This window comes from Hermetia illucens, chromosome 5, assembly GCF_905115235.1.
Source record: "Hermetia illucens chromosome 5, iHerIll2.2.curated.20191125, whole genome shotgun sequence".
Classification (NCBI taxonomy): Eukaryota; Metazoa; Arthropoda; class Insecta; order Diptera; family Stratiomyidae; genus Hermetia; species Hermetia illucens.
Window position 1 is genome coordinate 17,345,101 of NC_051853.1, and position 20,744 is coordinate 17,365,844.

Below are 20,744 nucleotides of genomic sequence, written 5' to 3' on the forward strand. Positions count from 1 at the left end.
TATTTCGGTCCAAAACCTTGTTAACGTTAGGGTCAAATTCAAGTCAAAAGTTTTGAGCAGTTAGCAGTGGAGCATGCAGTCATCTTACAGTCGACCTTACATAACTCTTGCGCTGCTTCCGAGAAAGGAATAATTTCAAAAAATTCACTGACGGTTTCGTCCAGGGCATCGATAACTCATCAGACGTTGCCTCACCTCTGCTCTCAGGGCTCTCTTGGGTGTTTGACCCAAAAAAGAGGAGTACGTGGACCATAAGAGAGGAAGTGAATTGCTTCCCAAGCAATCCGATACGTTATCAAGTGGGTGCCGACGCAGGACTCCCAGAATTCTCAACGAATTAATTTGGTAAAAGCATTCATGAGGAGCGCGACTCTAACTAGAATGACGGTGGATATGGGAAGGTCACTGTATAATTGTGCTCCCGCACATCAGTTTTGAAACTTTACTCAGTAGCTGACCTCCTGGTAAGTTTTGCTTTGATGATTGCGAACTGGCATCATGATGTGGAAAAGAATCCGAGATATTTTTCCCTACTTGTGTCTCACAGTCCAAAATAAAAGCCACAAAATCTCAAGCCAAAAAGGAACCAAAGGAAGGCTAACCCTCTACCGAAATTGCATCGACAAGATAAAAATTAAATCTTCTGAATCGCCCTCATATCCGGAACGTCCTAAAAGGGCAGCCATTGTCCACCACTAAACTCCTCTACCCTAGTAAAGAAAAGCCCCCCTGGCGGTACTTTCCGCGAACCGGAACAAAAATCCCCACCGAGTCAGCTGCTCGCAGTATTAATTAATTAAAGTCTTTGAAATCACCCGAGACAAACGATAAAAATGCATTCGCTAATATGCAGCATGGCAGCCAGGCGAGGTATGGAGAAGACAACAACAAAAAGGGGTTAATGATCATTTTCGAGTCTTTTGGTGTTTCTATATTATAATTGAAAATATTCAAATGAGTTTTCGCGTTTCAGGAAATTTGCAAGGTGGAGCCGTTTTGGAATTATAATTTTCAAAAGAAAATACTTCACCTACTATGTCCTAAGCCACATAATTCTGGGGCGACTCACTTGTTGTGTTAAGATAATGGGTTCCATTGTATGACATAGTCCGCGGTAATGTTCTCGCCCTATTGTGGTGTGTGGTCTATCCATTATTCTCTGCACCGGTCTGGTAGGCGTCTTCTCTGCACAAGCTTTCTAAAAATTGTTTCGGAGTTTTTGCTGTGGTTAGCTCAATACAGCTAGTCCACCCCAACTTGTATGATGATCAACCTTTGCGGCGTTTTTGTCATGGTCTTTATTGATTCGGTGGGCCAGCTTTCATTTCATTATGAAGAATATCGCATAGAACCACGTTTTTCAACGCTATCCCTGGACCATCAAATATTCCAAATGATTGATGCCTGCAGGGGAAACTCTTTCGTATTTAGATCATACACTTTATTTTCGAAAAGGACACGAATTTGGACTTTATATCTCCGTATATGGATGTGTTTTGCAAACCCTGTGTTTTCGTCCCCCTTTTCTATTCCTTGATAATTTGATTAATTAAATTACTGATGGCATAAGCCACCCATCTATCTAAAAATCAACTCCTTCCAACATGTGAGGTGCTTGTGCAAACACATGTAGTTACATGTAGTTGACATCCTTTATACCATCGTCACCCAAAAGTAATCCATCATCCATCCTTAATGGCAACAAGGACAGTCAATACGGCTACGCCCATTTATCATAGCGAAAGCCACACAGTAGCAGTTGATGGACAAATGAAAAGGTAACGAGAATGTAAATGGAAATTTACAGGCCCTTTTTTACGGGCTTGATTTATTGGGTGCATCCACCGGAAAGCTGACGAACTTCAATAAAAGCTACATCAAAATTGGTGTTTACACCTGTGACACTGTGTTCGATTTGGGCGTAACAAAGGGGACGCGTAATACGTACTTACATTCCTATCGGAAAAGCTACAGATTCAGCTTTTCTTTTACCTTAACCAAAAAGATACACAAAAAAGATTTGTCACTTCTGTAAAACTTTTTCTGTGTCATTTTATCGGATTAATTCTGTTTCGCATAGCTTACCTCTAAAAAATCAAATTTGCATCCTTCCGAAGGTTCGATATCAAACTTATCCCTAAAGTCTAACCTCAGAATCTGACCACTGGGGGCTGTAAAGAAAAAAGTTTGATTAAAATTTACTTTAATCTAAATTATGGTTGCGAAAAAAAAGATGGTAAACTTTGAAAATCAATCTGCTAAGGAGCACCAATGACTTATTGGAATTCGTCCATTTCGCTGGGGTGTGTTTTCTTCCGAACTGAATTAGGAAGTTTTATTAATGCCTCAAGGTACACAAAAATCGATCCCATTTTTTTGCGTCAACTAATTCCCTGAAGCGCTACATCATTTTAGTTGTGGCGGAGTGAATTTTCCGCTTCCATTTTTCCCTTTCGTTATTATCCTTCTGCAGTATGAATCTCATCCGGCCTAGATTATACAACTTTTATGTAAATCAGGCCATAATAACCTGCCTGGAGAGTGAACAAGGTGAAGTGATTCTGGAATAAGCCCTTAATGAACGTACCACTCTCTGGAACTTGAAAGATAATGGGACGAAACGGTGCGAATAGATTCAAGTGTGTAGTAGTTTTGCAGTGAGCCTGAATCAGAGGGAAACATTTCTCATTTGTAACGCCAGAAGGAAAGGGGGTGTACGCCTCATGCATGCACCCAGCCTTATTCAACGAACGGATTCATTCTAGATTCCAGAAGCTGGTTTTCTGCCACGAATGGAAGATAATCACTTGATAATTTGGTTGACGAGCTCTAAACGAAAAAACATCCCCATCCCCACATGAACGATTCCAACGTCAGCGTAGTTCTGGCACAAACTACAAGGATATCTTCTAAGCAGAATGCGGTGTACATTTCAGTAATTCAGAATTTATTTTCCACGTGGATTGCTAACGGTCCTACCTTGAAGGATTCGAACACAGTTGGAGTTGTTGGGATAATTATTCGGATATCCAGGACTATAAAACATATTTGTATTCGGCTCGTCCCTTTCGAATACATCACAAGGATCTGGAACTTCGGGTTGTACGTCCCTCTTGGCATGGACTGACTTTGTCCATCGGCGACCAACAGGATGAGGGTTTGTGATAGATCCGGACTCTATTCTTATCCGGTCCTCCTGATATGATGAACTAGTTATTTGGCTTGTTGGTGTAATGTCCATAATGTAGTCATTTTGCTTTGTGGAAATTAGCGGAGCTGCCCCGACTGAGCCTTTTGATGGCTTTCTCGTCATCATTGTCATCGTTGATGGCTGAAATGTTGTGACGGATGTGGTTGAATTACTTGGTAAAACTGAAATGAAAGTGAAGAAGGAAAATTAGATATTTGTTCTCATGAATATTGGATTTGGATAATATTATGGAGGAAAGCATAGAGTTTGAAATTCAAAAAGGGATGAATCCTCTCATGAGGGGACGTTTTCGAGATAGTTAGCCTCGACATCGGCAGTTATGTTGGTTGGAGAGATAAACCTTCCGGCGTACAACGCTGGGAACAATTACGAAAATTCCCTATGAAAGGAGAATCTTGGTGGTGAAACCTAATAGGACCTTTGTCAATCACCGTCAAATCTTGAAGCGCGTTTAACTCCCTAAATGTATTGGTGTATTGACTTTGGGTGCTTGCTTCAGATTTGACCACATTGGTGTACTAACCCAAATCACCCCAATCACTCAGTGACAGCAAATCAGAGTTTGTTGTGGATAGCCTCAAGTTAGGTTGGAATAAAAAGAGCTATGGGTGACATAACTCCAAAATGCTTTGGGCTATCGTAAGTATGAAAGGAAAAAGGCATCACTAATGGACCCCACTGCCTAGATGTCTCTTGCTCTACCTGACGTCGCTTCCAAATTCTTTTCTTTATCCATAGATCTGAGACAATGAGAGAGAACGTTTTTAAGGTCTTCTAGGACACCATCGGAGTAGTGAGCTTTGGATTTATGTATAATTTCTCATCATTTCAATGTCTGTTTCCAATTTAGTGCTTTCCTTTCTTATCAAAGAAACTGGACTTGTTATCATAAATACGCTTCACTTCGTCGGACGGAAAATTGGTTAGCGACATCCCAGCAATGACGTGTGTCGCATTGTCCAAGATATTCCACAAGACACAACGTACCATTGGGACTTTTCTAAATTGGACTCAATTTCCGTAGTACAGCTCCCTAAGCTGGCACTCTGCAGAACAGTGTGGAGCTTACCATTCTGTCAAAAAGCAACCTGGATCCTTCTTTATTGACCACCACGACACCCTACAGATCAATTTGGAACAGCGGACCGAGTTCAGATCTGCGCCTCACTTGCTCGTCATCAATTTGGAGACAGCTTTCGATAATGTCAACAGGATGTGCTCCATGCCAGACAGTATTCCGGAGAAACTAAAAGCTTTTTGAGGATGCAAAATGTCACGTGCTGTACCGTGGTAGAATCAAAGCAATTTGAAATACAAAGATCCAAAGTGGAGTCCGCCAGGAAACCGTCTGGTTAACAATATTATTTCTTCTTGTTATCAGCGACGTTCTTCAAACTGCCTTCCCCGGAGGTCGTGGAGGAATTCAATGGACCATGACATCTTTCCTCAAAAACCAAGAATGACGCTGATGACATCTATTAGCTTTCCCGCCAGGGAAGACACCTTGTCCAAATGGCTCTGGATTCGGAAAGAGAGACTGAAGACAAACACAAAGAAAATCAAGTTTCTCAATTAGACCGATCAGCTTCCTTATCTACGTTACTGGCCAGAGCATCGAAGGCGTTGATCAATTTGTATTCGTATATCTAGGAAAAGTCCTTTTTGCTTGACGCATACTAGACCCGCTTTCGCTGCCTTGACTTAAATCGGGAAATGCGGTTCTTTCAATACCAAAGTCAAATTGAGACTGTTCTGCGATTATATTCTTTCTGTGTTGTTATATGGATGACCTCTGCTAGTCGGAAGCTCCAAACCTTCGTCAAAACTTTTCTGCAACATGTCATCAGGGTATGCTTTCGAACAAAGAACTTGGTCGGGACACAGGCCAGTTACACATGAATGAGTTGATGAGAAGGCAGAAATGAGAATGGGTAGTTTACACAATAAGGAGGGGCAACGATTTAATTGCGGGCTACTCCATTCAGTGGAACCGAGTCTCCCAGAAAGCCGATGAGTGGGCCGCCCCAAGAGCATTTGGCGCAGAACAGTAGAGAAGGAGTATGTGGTTCTCGAAAAGTCTGCGCATTTTAGCGAACCATTCACGATGGCATGTAGGTGCAGTCAGAACGCTATAGCTACCAGCAAGTGCCGATCATCTTTATTAAGCTGCAGTTGTCCAATTTCACAGGTTTAGACTAACCACCGTGGAATACTTTTTGGTTTACTTAGTTGTGCTCCTGGAGATAGCAATCTTCATCAGTGTCTTCCGTTAGAAAAAGTGTGGAAAGCGTATGACATCGACCATTACGCTCTATTTCCTATTGTTGAGAGTTTGGGAGACCAAATCAACCAAGCCTTTCAGAATCTGAACAACAAGGAATAATCGCTCTAGATAATTCCTCAAAGCGTTTTTCTCAGTGTCCGAATCGGTTTGAAGGATGGCAGCTAACTTAGAAGCCTGCCAACTTTAGGCAAAGAGACTAATATTTGGAGTTGATGAATACACCAAATCCGAATGGAAGGATACAAACATGCCAAAGGTGAGCTTAACAGTAAGATCAAGGACTTTATAGAGACGAAGGCGTGCAAGCTATACCATCATTTCTGACCGCTGCTATGGAGTTTCCTCCATGGATGACAAAATGTCAGATGGGCAATTTACCATCCTCCAGGAATGCATGTGGAAAAAAAATGCTGAAACCTGGACCGAAGCTAAGATCAAGGTTTTCGCGGTAGGTATCAGAGCGCACTGATGAGATTACATTGAGTTTTGGTGCCCGGCCCAAGTTCACTATTGTGAACACCGAGCTGCGCAGAACAGAACATGTCAAATGTTGGTCACTTGGCCCTCAAAGGAAAACAGTGGAAATCATCCGCATATTGCACACTAGAGAGTAGACTTCATGAATGCCAGAAAGGACAAATTTACAAACGTGAAGGGTTGCAGCTTAGTATTCAGCAGAGATCATATGGTGCTTCACTTTTCCGAGAAAGATTTAAATTTAATAATATCAGGAAACTATAGTGCATCATCCTTATTTTGAGAGTGGTCTTCAACTCAAACAAAGCAGACTTTTTTGCAGACTTTATTGCAAAGCGCTTCTCCACAATAGAACTACCCGCGGAGAAGAGTGCATACAGTGGCAGAACCCGTTATGGGGACTCGCACTGATGAAGGGACTATAAAATAAATCCAATCTGTTAATTACTTCTCCTACCACTGAGAATCAGGAGGCATTACTTAAACCGGGTTCCGTTCTTCTTCCTATGCTCTGTACCTCTCATGTCCACTAGTCTACGAGTTGTTCCCATTGCATTGCTTTGAATACATATATATCCTAGGGTTGCAAATTGAGCAATGCATTTAGAGCTGCACCTGTGTTTGAAGCATCGGTAATACGCAGGTATATAGCTCCTTGCAGTGCATGGAACTATTTCGGCCGACGGTATAGCAATCGCCAGGTGCTAATAGAGAACGAAATGCAAGCATTGCTTGATCTTCCGCAAATTAGCCAGAAGGACTCCAGGACACTGGGCAAAGCCCCGGATACAATCCATTTCGTGGTCCAAAATCTGCGAAAAGCAGGTTTGAAGGCCGACGAGGGCGTTCCATTTATTCCCTTTATTATAACAAGGAAAATGGACAGAACTTTAAGTTACCAGTCCCGATGAGGGTCGGGTTTTTGAAAAAGGTATGTGGTTATGTTTCCTGGCTGAGATAGCCTCAGTGGGATATCCAGAGGAGACGACCACCACAGCAAGAAGAAAAGCCAAAAGGCGATGATATTTCTTGCTAGCTCACATGGAGACAAGAAAAAATGAAGTAAGCGTTTCCTGTGCATGGGTAAGCACACCACGATCCAGTGTCTCCAGGTCGTCAACAGTGACGACAAGGAGAAATTACTACGGCACTATCATCTCTGTATTTACTGCGCCTCTGACAAATATAAAGGAGGAGAAACTCACAACAAGCGCAAGAGCCTCTGATGTGAAATTTGCCAAGAGCAGCACCTTACGATAATGCATTCTTGTAAGAAGAAAGGTGGGATACAATCTTCCGATAGCGCAGTTCATCATGCAGGTAGAAAAGAAGAATGGAGAGATCCTTCCGGTTCGCTGTCCCATCGACCAAGGAAGTCAAAGCAGCTATGTAACCGAAGATTTAGTCCAGAAAATTAAGTTGAAGAAAAAGAAGACAAATATTGAGGTGTTGGGGTGGGGGGGTGTGTTTGCCGGAAAAGTATCGTCAATTGTTTGCCTCACTCTTTACTTGGATGATGGAATTGAGATCAGTACTGAAGCACTGTTGGTAAAACGCATGACTAAAGGCTCTTTGTGGTAGGCCCCGCACAGTTTGAAGGTGTTGTTGCAAGGGAGGAATTTGGCATCGCATATTGCAAGGGAGGAATGCAGTATCCTACCGCAACTTTTCTTGAACACGGTAGCAACTGTTGAAAGTTTTTTACTCCAAAATGCTAAGTTGGGATGGACAGTGTCTGGCCCGGCCAAGATTCCAGCCTCGCACTGTGCATCAATGCATCTTTCGATGAAAGAGTGGGAGCAAAAACTACAGGTTTTCTGAGATATGCCTTGAATCTCATCGACGAGCGGGTCTACGAGAAACTCTATGTGAAAAACCATTATAGATCAGAGGATGAAAGGGACGTGGTACCAATTCCGAGGCGGCAAGAGAAGGTAAAACTGGGTAACTCTTTCCATAAAGCCGTGCAATTTTATCTATAACGGGAGAAGAGATAGCGGAGGATTGAGGACCATAAATACAAATCGGATGAATTTATGAGCCGTATATAAGCGTAATATGGCAGGAGGCCACCACCACGAGACTGCGGAATGTATTTAATGCTTCCAGTTCTACATGGAATGCGGCTAGCTTGAACGAAATAATTCACCCCGGGTCGAAGCTACAGAACAGAATCTTGGACATGCTCAGAAGCATACGCAAGTTTGAATATGTGTATTCTAGCGACATAACGAAGATATTTCGACAGACGTTATTGAGACCAGAAGATCAAAAAAGATTCAGGACTCCTGAAAACTGTTACTTACGACCCAGAGATTGCCCACCCTGGCAAGCGATTCACACCCTCGATGTCCACATGACGTCCAGTGCTTTTTGAAAAAATTAATGCCATTTTATTTTTAAATGCGTATGCCTAAAAGCTCCTAATATCGAATGTAATTGAGGATTCCCCCATACGGTACTGTGTATTCCAATCTGGCCTCTGATAACATCTTCATAACAACCATAGTCAGTTTTTACATTTTTCACCTCCTAACCATCGGCGACCTAAAAACGGGACAAATTGTACCAACTGGTCGTTCAGGTTGGGGGTTGGGTAAGGCTGACAACCCTGCACGGAAAACCAAAGTTACGAAGCCTCAACAGGAGCCTCGGACTGGACGGATATCGAATTGGTGGACCTCGGTGCAAAAACCGGGATGTCTGAAGTTCCTTATTAAGGCAAGCTTAGACCGGATACCGGTTGTTGCGCTGTTGATGATGATGATTGTTTTCGAAGAAGTGGAGAGTTACGTAAATGAAGTAAGCTACAAGATTAAATCCTGGTTAAAGAATGCTGGGCTACAGCTCCCACAACATAAGACGGAAGTGGTACTTTTTACCAAGTGGAGAAAGTGCACTTCCATGAAGATCAAAGCTGGAACACAAACAATTCATTCCAAGCTTGCCAGAAGTTAAACATCAGATTCAAGCAATTGAGGGTGCAGAAACCAAGGCATACAACATTGGAACGCTGGTTGCGAGAATGCTACCAAATATAGGCGGCGAAAGGCCGAGCCATCTCCTTATTTCGAAGGTGGTCAGTTCGATCCTATTGTATGCAGCCCGAGTATGGGCAGATGCACTGGAAAATACAGCAAATAGGGGAAAGATTGCAGCTGCGTATCGCATAAGTTTACTCCGAGCATCTTCGGCTCACAGAACAATATCCAATAAAGCAACTTACGTGATAGGAAGAACAGTCCCGATTGAGATTCTGGCGAAAGAAAGACAACGACTTTACGATCGAGCGTATCTCACCGGAGAATCTCCCGCCCGTCGGTGACAGTTCGAACTGAAACTGTCGAGGAATGGCAGGAAAAGTTGAACGAGTCAGAAAAAGGCTGCTGGACTCACAGAATTACATGGGATATCTGGAAATGGATCGAGCGACCGCACGGCGAGGTAGGTTTCGACCTAACTCAATTCTTGAGCGGACACGAAGACTATCGAGCATATCTGTATGGATTTGCGCGCGATGATCCGCTATATTGCCCAAAGTGTCCAAACATTGGAGTTGTTCCAGAACATGTTTTTTTCCATTGCCCGAGATCCACAGCCCAAAGGGAAACTACATCCGGGGAGCACTTTAGACCCGAAAATATAATAGAACATATTGTGAAAGCAAAGGGGATATGAACCAAAGTCGAAAAGGTGATTGCAGCCATCGCTAAGTAGCTTAGGCAGGAAGAAGTCAGCTGGAAGAATGAACGCGAGAGAAACACGAATGTTAACACGAGCGCAGAATAAATTCCGATCCAGCCCCGCGACGTAATACTGGATTAGGAGTCCCGTGGGGAAAGTGGAATGAGAAGGAGGTGGTTTTAATGGCTAAGAGCCTCACACAACCGTGCGGCAGAGTCTGCGGTAGCTTTCGGAGCCTTCCATCGGCAAAAGAAAAGGTCCTACATACCTGGCCGCAAGGAAGGCAGGAAACATCATTCGCATACTAGGTGAACACAAGCTGGATCTTGATTTCGGACACTGGATGGTAAAGTCTGGAAGATTTCTCCTTGGAGTTTGAACTGGATTAAAAAGGTCTGAAGGTGCTTCAGTACAGTCACCAAATAATGCTTGAAACTGCGGTACATCATCATACTCAGGAAAGTGCAGTACATTATCCTTATTTTATGAGCGAAGAACAATACTAACTATTTGTACCTTCTCCCAGAGACGTGCACGGATTTGGATTGATGCTAGGTGTTGGGATCAGATCTGCCTTAAAACCTATCGCGGTAGTTAAGGTAGAAAAGAAGAAATGGACAGATCCTTCCGGTTCGCTGTCCCATCGACCAAGGAAGTCAAAGCAGCTATATAGCCGTGGAGTAGTCCAGAAACTTAAGTTGAAGAAAAAGAAGACCAATATTGAGGTGTCTGGGGTTCGGAGTGCCTCTGCCGGAAAAGTGTCGTCGATTATTTGCCTCATCCTTTACGTGCAGGATGGAACTTAGATCAGTACTGTGGCACTGGTAGTAAAACGTGTGACTAAAGGCTCTCTGCCGCAGGCTTCGCTCCATTTGAAGGTGTTGCTGCAGGAGAAAAAGTTGGCTGTTCCAGCAATGGGATATGAATCGCATGTTCCAGTATTACTAGGATCCAGTATCAACTTTTCTTGAACGAGGTAGAAACTGTCGACAGTTTTTTGCTCCAAAATACTAAGCTAGGATGGATAGTGTCTGGGCGCGCCAAGATTCCAGCTTCCCATTACGCATCAACGCACGTTTCAATGAATGAATGGGAACAAAAGCTGCAGGCTTTCTGGGATATGCCGCTAAGCAGACACGACTTGAATTTCATCGACGAGAGGATCTGCGAGAAGCTCTATGTGAAAAACCATTATAGAAGAGAAGATGAAAGTTACGTGGTACCAATTCCGTGACGGCAAGAGAAGGTCAAATTGGGAAACTCTTACCAAAGAGACGTGCAGTATTATCTCGGACAGGAATAGGTGGCGCAGGAATGAGGACCGTTAACACAAATCGGATGAACTTGTGGGCGTATATTAAACTTTGTGCCATATGTCCAAAGTTCCAACCGAACTTCAGGGAGACACTAGCGGGAAGGTTTATTATATCCCATATCTGAGCGTACTACGGCAGGAGGGCACAACCACGAAACTGCGGAATGTATTTAATGCTTCCAGTCCAACAGCGAATGGGGTTTGTTTGAACGAAATAATTCACCTCGAACCGAAGCAACAGAGCGGAATCGTCGACATTGTCACAAGGATGCGCAGGTTTGAATATATGTATTCTAGTGACATCACTAAGATGTTCACTCACTTAGGATTCTGTTGAGAGCTAACTCTAAGGATCCACTCGGTAAATATTTCCTAAAAACTGTTACTTATGGCCCAGATTGCGCACCCTGGCACACGAATCGCACCTTCCATAAAATGACAGATGATGATGGCCTTGACGTCCAATGCTTTTACAAAAATTTACTGCCATTTTCTGCCGAAGCCTGAAGGCTCCTGATATCGAATGTAATTGAGGATTCTCTCATACGGTACTGTGCATGCCAACCTGACCTCTGATAACAACTACGGTCGGTTCTTGCATTTTTCACCCCCTAATCATTGGCGACATATTATTCGTGTATAAAGCCTGGAGCAAGGTCAAACCGATCACATTGCGATGAATAATTCAAATGTCCTTAAGAAAATGGGAACTCTTGTCGCAAGGGAATAGCACATCGGCCTTCGAATTCAATAGGATCCGTTTTCGCAATCCGGTTTTAATCCGGCATTGGAAAGGGTTCTCGTTGCGAAGAACAGACAAGCTCTAAACCACCGACTCAAGAATACGGAAGTGCACTACATCAGCATTAACGTTGCCTTTATTTTTGATAGAGGTGCAATTGTCAACCACACTATAAAGGATATCGCAAGGTCTGGTTCACCACCCTCATCATTGAGGTGGTTAGACGAGCAAAAGCAGCCTGAAATGCGAAGGGTAAACTTCTCAATTACGATGGAGAGCAGCCCAAGAATTCAAAGGAGCACTTCACCAGCGGATGATTTAACAAACCATCGTAACATCTGAAAACGGATCGCTTCTCCAAACAAAAGCGAGGTTAGGATTGCTACTTTGACTCATTTGCAAATCCTCGGAATCTGAATGAATCTAATAAAAGGTGAGTGGAAGAATAGAACGAAGCCGTCGAACTGAAGGGTTTGGTTTTTGGACCAGAAAGACTCAAGGCAAACTATCCTGCTAGGGAAGATAGAGACATGCTCCTTTGATGGTAACTCTAGCAGGAAAAGCAACTCTCCAGACACATATCATTGGTGTGGTTTCTTATATACCCAGCTCTACTCTGGTTGTGGGGCGTTACTCACAAAGACTTTATTCTATATTGATATCAGGTGCATTCCCTAGCTACCAACACAAAATCTTGTAGTGTTCCCTATATTTTATTTCTTCCAAAAAGCAGTCAATATCAATATGAAGCGAGTAATATTAATCATATCTTTGTTATTACACCTTTTGATAAAGTCATCAAAGTCTCAGCGTAATCGATATCATTACAAATAGCACCAGTTTCAAACCGCAGCTCGACTTTATCGATATCGAAATTAATACCGAGGGTGGCTTGGTACGACCATCATGCAGATGCACACCGCGAATTTCTTGCTTCCACTTTTCGTTCGTATCGTTCCATTGTTAAATTGAGAATTTGTTCAAGGCTCCATTTCTCGGAGTCGGGTGTTAAAATCCGCGCGACAGGAACTGACAGCGCCTGTGACGTTGCGGAAAAGCATTTCAATATGCTTATCTCTTCCGAAATTTGTTGCGATGTCAACCTAACTAAGGAACGTGGAGCTTCCTTTGACATGAATATCCTTCATTTGAAGAAACTATCGAGGTGGAGGTTGAAAGATGCTGTCATGCGGGAATTGTTTAATCAACAAAGTGAGCGGAAACTTTCTGTACACTATTTCCTACAAGTTATGCTACTATGGCTGAAATCTAAGGGATATCATTTCCGCTGCTTTACAAGCTTTACTTCTTTGCTAGCACCATGTTTGTAAAGGGTTTTCTTCGCTGACTTATGGTACAAACATATAATATTTACCTTGAAGTATGTTAATCTCCCCATCCATAATTTTGACAAATACTCATATTACTCAATAGAGGGTATTGGTTCCGCATTCTTTAGGTGATTTAGTGGTTAACAGCACAGTTTCCGCTTTCATCTTTAGAGGAAACTGTTCAAACCTCAATAAAACCTTCACATAGAATGCATTTACTATAAAAAATGTTCGGGTCGGAAAATAACGCGCTGGAGGAGTTGGTTGAGAGTCCCCAAGATCCCGTGGTTCTCAGTTCGAGTTCCGGTTGTCATTGACATTTGTATTCATCTTTGTGTTTGTCTCGCTATTTTAGGCTTATCACTTGGATAGAATTGAAGAAAGAAAATTATGAGGATAAAGATGAAGCACAGACTTCAAAAACAAAATGGGAGGGAAATAACCATAAGACGGAAGACACTGTGTTTATGACTCATACTCCACATGTACCCGCACTTCGCCTATAGCTACCCGTATTTTAGTTTGTACAACGCTTTCTGGACAATCGAATTTGTAGATCCCAATCCTCGCAGGCCGACTTTTTGAGAACCCAGTTTTAGTTTTAGCTGTTGCTTCCTCTTTGCTTTTTAATGGTGCGCGGTGACCTTGACTAGATGCAGGGGAATCTATTTTTGTCCTATGAGTTTCTTGTTGTTAGTTCTCTTCAGTTGTCTTTCCTTTCGTACCTCTATATACTTCACTGTTTTTTTTCTTGTTGCCGTTTATTTTAGCGTTGCTTGGAAAACAATTTTTCTCAGCAATGGTTAGAGTGGCTTACCTGTAGGTGGTTTTGTAGAATTTACCCCTTGTACTCAGACGCTGCTCGGTTGTTTAAAGGTATGTGACAACGTGAGCACCAGGTAATTCTCCGCAACTCTACCAACCATTGGAGCGCCGATGGGTAAGGTTAGCCAACCATGAAAAGATCTCCACTCAAAAAGATTTGTTCAATTTTAAAAAACTTATTATACCATCTACACTTAAACCGTCATCCTCCCAATCTCTATATGAGTGTTTCTCAATTGCCTTCAGAACATTTACAGGAAAGGGTTCGACCGAAATTCTGGGACTAGAGGCCAGAGCTTTACGGGCCTGGTACGACAGACCTTTTAAAGACTAAAAAAGATGATCAGAAGCAATTGCATGTATTTTGCCCACTAGGTGATGTGATGGCGCAGTTTGTTTGAGTAATTTACAAGTATGGAGTGAGTCTGAAATAATAGCAACCTTCTCCTCACCCATCCTGAAAGCCACCATGATGATCCGAAGCACGGCAAAAAGTTCAGCTACCAAAACAGAACTAACATCCAAGGAAAAACGTGAGATTTGCGTCCCATCCGGACTAACCACCGCATAGGTTGACCCACCACGCATGGACGCAGCGTCAGACGCAAGGACTAGAAAACCCTTTGATTTGAGGCCCTCCACAGCCCTACCACCCGCAGCCGCCACCTGGGCTCTGCCACAGGTGCCCTCCAAATCATACGAAGAATAACCTGAATCTTATTAGAGGTTGCGGTAATAACATTGGGAATTACAGTATCAAACAAGCTAGACTGAGGAGAGACCATTTCCAACATCTGGGTTCTAAACCGCCAAGTGATCGGTTTTTAGATTGCTTTAATTTAAGAAGTTCTTTGGTTGCCAGGAGGAGTCTTCCGAAACAGAGAGGCGGCCTCTTGGTCAAAGCAAAAATCTGTTGCAAGCATCTTCTCAGGATTCAAGCAGATATTGAGTTGAGCTTGTTTTCAAATTATTTTGGCGGATTCATAGTGAACGTAGTGTCATACTCTATGATGAGTCTTACCACAGATCTATAGAGATTGATGGCCTTACGGAGCGTGAGGCCTCAAGAAAACCAGTTGAAAAATTTATCAATCGCCTGCCTTTACGGATTCAGGAATAATGGAGTTTAAGTGGTCTCTGTCCTGGTTATCTCCCTACCTTACAAGGTGATGGATATTCCACAAGACGGAAAGGATGGAGAGCTTTTTGAGGATGCCCACGATTGTTTGTTTTTCAGGTCGCTGTACGAACCCATGCACAGTGAAATTTTGTACAATGTCATCTGAGGGACTGAAAGGGTTCAAAGGGCTCCCCATATTCCCGAGCCTGGCGAGCATAGATGCAAGCAAGTGCGGGTCGACGGAACTCTTCGGTGGAACTTTAATGTTTATGGGCAAACCTTACCGGCCAATTCCGCCAACTTTCTTTTTATTTTAAGTTTTTGGGATAGCTTAAAGCCCTTCTGTCATTCGAGACTAATTGCAGGTACTTAATTCTACTGTAATTCAAAATCCGGCATAAACTAAAGTTGTGGCAACCCGATAAATAATAATAAAGTAGTATACATATGTGTTCATATACTGATACAACTTAAAACGTGGTTTGGAAAATATGTTCACCAGATGAGCACGTCTAATCAAAAAGTTCCAAGTTAAATAAGAAAACGCGCTCACGTTAAACAACCCCACAGAAACCGACAAATGGAATTCAAGACATATAATTTCCCTTTTAAATTGAATCCAAATTTCATCAGGAAGACTTGTTCACGCTGTGACCTACTTTTACGTTATAACACTGGCTTCCTGTTTTACGAAAAGGAATGCGGATAGCATTGTTGTTAAACTTCCTTCATTCAGTCTCTGCCGCTATTTACATGCAGCAAATCCCCTTACCTAAACTATTATAACATTTAAAGAATATGATGGAAGTGTAGGTTCGAGGGAAGACCAAATGTGATACTTGCCTCCCTTTACCCCCTCCAAATACTTATCTGTGTTTTGAATAGAATTTCGAATATTACTTTTACAAGGATTTACGGACACTTGGCCTAACAGCTTTGATCCCCGTTTTGAGTACTTAAAAGGGGAGCGAATTTGCTATTATAAAGGGCTTCAATTTTGTAATTGAAGTGATGCTTAACTCGATTTGGAATGTTCCATTCAGAAGAGAGGAATAAGATATTTTGACTTCTACCGTTCACAAAATATGCGATATATTTAGAAAGTAGGATTTCGTAATTAACAGGTAAGGAAAGTATAAAAACTGCAGCGATCGAAAAAGTAAAGCTAGACTGATTACATGTACTCATTCTTCAAAATTGGAAGATAATTGTGTTAATTGCAAGCTTATTATGGTAGCGATTATAAGGAGGCCTTCAACCACTTTCATATCCTACCGGATTTTTAAATCGTCTAAAACTTTATCCCGTATACTATCTCCTTAACTCTCTATTTCGACTTATTAGAAATTTCATTATTTTTGTTTCGTTAATTGCGCTGTTGTCAATATGCAGATCAGCTGAATGTACAATTTTGACATTGCAAGCGAAATTGTCTTTGTTGGCGTCCAACTAACGACGAAAACTATTCTGCATAAAGATCTTCAGAGAAGTTGAGGGAGTTAAGTTACGTGAATCACAGATGAAATTTTCTGGGAATCCGATCCTGGCTTGAAGACGCTAATTACCTAAGGGAAAAGAAACATTTGCGAACAACCCGTATATTAGCAACGGCGCTGCTCAAATATTTGAAAGTCGTACATTATTAGCGAAAATAGTTTGAAATATAGGTGGCATAAAGCAAGGCCACCGACTCCTGAGTTTGAGAGTCCTGAACTTACTCTTGGTTTACTTAGATTTTGAGTCTTGGCCTTGGCATTGGAGCAAAATTAAATTAAAAAAAAAATTTGGATCCATGACTATTAAAGGCCGGACAATATTGGAGGAAGCAGCTTATGTGATTGCTGGCAAGGTGAACAAGCGCCTCTAGACGTCTCAAAGTAGATTGAACGGCGAAGAAATCAGTTTGGACCTAACGTAAATCCCAAACGGACATGGAGGGTATCATGCATTCATTCATCATACTTCCGACATGTGAGATAATCCTGTTTCGTTGCTTTTTTCTTTTAAATATCCGGGATTCGTCGGACACAGGGCTAAGGTGGAAAATATCGCCGAGTTTTTGTTGTAAGTCGAGAATAGCGTGGAGCACATGCTACCTCAGAAAAAACTTGCAATGCGGTGGAAAAATGAATAAGACGATCTGCAATATGCCGAGGAAGGAGAAGCTTCGGGCGAGTTTCAGTCCGTGGTGAATTGCACCATTCTCGTGTGGGGTTCGGACGAACCCTCGCTAATCAGCTTGCGTCTCCATACGTAATTGGACTGGTGCAAGGATATAAGAACAAAGGTGAGAACACACCAGAACACTAAGGAAGATGTTCACTATTGTGCACTAACAGAGACATAGAGCTTGACCACTTTATATGCCGTCGTACTTCTTATCTACTATTCTCTCCAACTACCCATTCGTCATCCAAGGATAGTGAGTTCCATTGCATAGAATACGCCGCTAAGTTGTAATTGTTACTTTTCATAATGTGTGACCAATTCACTGCACTCCTGACTTCCCACGAACGCATTCACGGGAATCTAGCCCGTACGCCGACGAAGCTCTTCACCTGTTAATAAGTGTTGACGTTGTTGTCGGAGCTTTGGGACAGCAGTGGTGGTCACTTGAAACGTACTGCTTCCATGTAGCAAAACAGGAAGAACACTAACACGGAGCATTCTTAACCTTGTTAATGCATAGAGCAACATCGCATTTGGACAACCGTCTGCAGAAACAACCCTATCCAGAATTTTATACAAATAGGAAGGGTACCATGATCCATCAGAATTAGGACCTTGGTTTCATTGGTGTTCATCTTCAATCGGATTTCACTTTACTCCACTTCTAAATCCAGAGCTAATCAGTCGAGGTTCTTGACTCCCTGAAACAGCAAGCGGAGTCATCAGTGTAGGTAAGGTACGTCGGGAAAGACGTCATGGTCCACTGAAACTTCCCACATTCTCCGCGTACGACGGCATTGGGAATGCTATCAATAACGATAAAGAATAATATTGGAAATCGGATGCAACCCCGGCGGACTCGGCGTTGAGTTTCATTTGCAAATGAGAAAACAAAATATCAAGATCTCGCAAAGGCTAGCGAAGTGGCGACAAAAGTCGTCCTATTTATAACAAATGCTTCGTTAGAGCTGAACTTAAGTGGTTCATTTTGAGATTACCAAACTCCTTAAGTCGTTTCAGTCCCATATGGAGTCTAAACGTTTACTCTTTTCAATTGTATAGCAAATTCAATGAGGCATATCCTTCCTGACCTTTTTCTTTTTCACGGAATCCATAGTGTCTTGGATTCTGTGAAGTAGTTAGGGTTCCGTAAATCGCGCATCGACAACTTTTTTTTCATCTACGTAGACTTGTTTGCATCCCAAGGAGTTTCTTCAGGCTCTTTGCTGGAAGATTGTAAATCACATATTTAAAACAAAAATGGGCGCTAGCCTAAGACAGTAGTATGGACCAGAAACAGTGGGAGACAAGTTATACCCAATTATCCGGACCTGCCGCTAAGTGGATGGTTGACTCAGGACTCTCTAGTCCCGAAACAAAAAATTAGTGCTTACAGAATGCTTCATAGAAGATTTTTGAGCACATGTACGAATTTCTCATCTTTTGACCAGCAGCACCATTCAACCAGGGGTTACTAAAGACGCACGTCCCCATGAACTAAAAGCGCGCTGAAATCACAACCATTGAGAAATGACAATCCACCTATCATCTCTTCCTACACCAACATTTTCAAGCGGACCATCAAATTTATGATAGATGAGTACTATAACAGCAACGTTTGCCAAACAAGTGGGTCATCCAGTTGAGTGTATCCTCCTGCAGGAAACTGGCGTCTTGGCGATGGCAAGTTAGTTCTGATAAATCATTTTCAATTTAATTGTTTGGACCAGCGAAACTCTTCAACAGAAGGATCAGAAAAGGTAAATGTTCCGTCAATGAACCGTCATATTCAAAAGTAACGATGGTTTGTATATACCCAGCGATATGCGCTACGAGCAAAACACCAATGCTTTCAAACGTTGAACGATAGAGGGTCTAAAGCCCGTTTAAGAGAGGAGGAGTGAGTCCTTTAGGAACATCGTCTAAATCACATTAAGTCCATAAAATCCTGCAGATCACTTAGGGTGCAGCTTTCAGATCTCTGCATCATCTGCCCTTCGTCAGTTGCGAGGAGTATATCCGCAATGCTCCATTTTTGGGGAGCATTTTGAAAAAGCTAATTGTCAAAACGACATATGAAGGCGCATAATATCATGTGCTGCATCGAGGTAAAATTTCAGAAGAATTTGCAGTTTTTTTGTCACGGGTGACATTCTCCATGTTGCATTGTCTCGAAGACGTAGAGAACTTCAATGGGCTATGACAATTTTCCTTAAGCGCGTCGACTACGCTGCTGTCTCGTGTCAACCGAGTGTTTTCATAGAGTTTCAGCATTTGCGGACAAACCTTCACGGTCCAACTTTTTAGGTTTTGGGATAGCTCTTAACTTTAGGTCATCTTGACGACTCAGGATGATCATTGGATCTAAATCTCGTAAGTTTATTACAATTTATTTATCTTGTTCTCTTCCTGCTGTAACGTGGGGGTAGCACATGCGAACTTCCAAACCTTGTGTTTTCGGTGTACTTTTCCCATAGAAAATCTAGACCGATGACTTGGATCGGCGTAGGTGTCAATTAGTGAGCAGTGGATATGTCTGACTTTGAGAAAAGTCAGATTCCAGTATCGTAAAGTGGCCAATGAGTAGGACAGTTTAGAAACACAGGGGATAGAAAGGTACAGGAGGAGTGTAGGCTTTCTGGGAAGACTGGGAAGGAGCTAAGCCGCACTTCTTCAAACTGATCATGATGTACTTCTTTGAGAATTGTGGGGTCCTAAGTCCGCATCAGCTTAATGCTGGACAGGACCAAATGGGGAGCAACTTACTCCCTCTTTTCTTGGTTCATGGACCCCTCGTTTAGGGCTTAGCACCCAAACATTCAAAAAATTAGGCGGTTTCTTACCAGGGGAGAGGCAAATCGTCAGACGTTGTCTCATCTCTGCCTTGGGAGCAGCGTGATCGAAGCGGCTCGCAGATGCTGAGTGCTCCTTTATATAATTCGCAGCACACAACATGACTACGAATTATATTGAGCCCAAATCCGCCTTATTGACCAGAGCTTGGCCGGAGCTGAAAATATTTTTTTGAGAATTGTGGGTTCCTAAGTCCGCATCAACTAAATGCTGGACTGGACCAAATGGGGAACAAGTTACTCCCTCTTTTTTTGGTCCACGGAGCCCTTGTTTAGGGCTTAGCACCCAAACTGCCCAGGTAAGAAACCGTAAAGCCGTCATCGCCTAATTTTTAGAAAGTTTTTAGAGCGAACAATCCTCGTCAACAATGCAAATTGTGCGCCACCGCTTTGTCCACTTCTTTGATCACATCAATTGTCGCATACCCCGCCGTAAAATTATATCGTTTCGGTAAGAATTTCCCGCAGGACATATTGATTCGGTGATTAACATACAAAAGGGACGGTACGCTGACGGTACCTTGAAATAACGATGGTTTCTGCATATCAGCACGAACCTCGCAAATTTCCACAGGGAGAGAAAAACACGCATTGTCAACCATGCGTGGAAAGCGCTTAGTCGCAAGTCCAGTTTATACTTAAATACAAATTGTAGCATATTTCCAGAGAATACCTGCGCCTGGAGGACCAGTTGGTACAATTTGTCCCTTTTTTAGGTGCGGGAGACTCGCGTT

The 20,744-nt window shown here is 42.5% G+C and overlaps 1 protein-coding gene across 2 annotated transcripts in view; it reads right to left on the reverse strand.

The window, feature by feature from the left end:
* LOC119658290 overlaps positions 1-20,744 on the reverse strand; it is a 180,062-nt gene that overhangs the window by 63,284 nt on the left and 96,034 nt on the right. For both annotated transcript variants that reach the window (XM_038065586.1, XM_038065585.1), the window contains exons 4-5: positions 2,980-3,372; positions 2,086-2,171 (exon numbers count right to left, since the gene is read on the reverse strand). In XM_038065586.1, the coding sequence (XP_037921514.1) occupies positions 2,086-2,171; positions 2,980-3,372 (479 nt within the window). The remainder of the gene's footprint in view (positions 1-2,085; positions 2,172-2,979; positions 3,373-20,744) is intronic.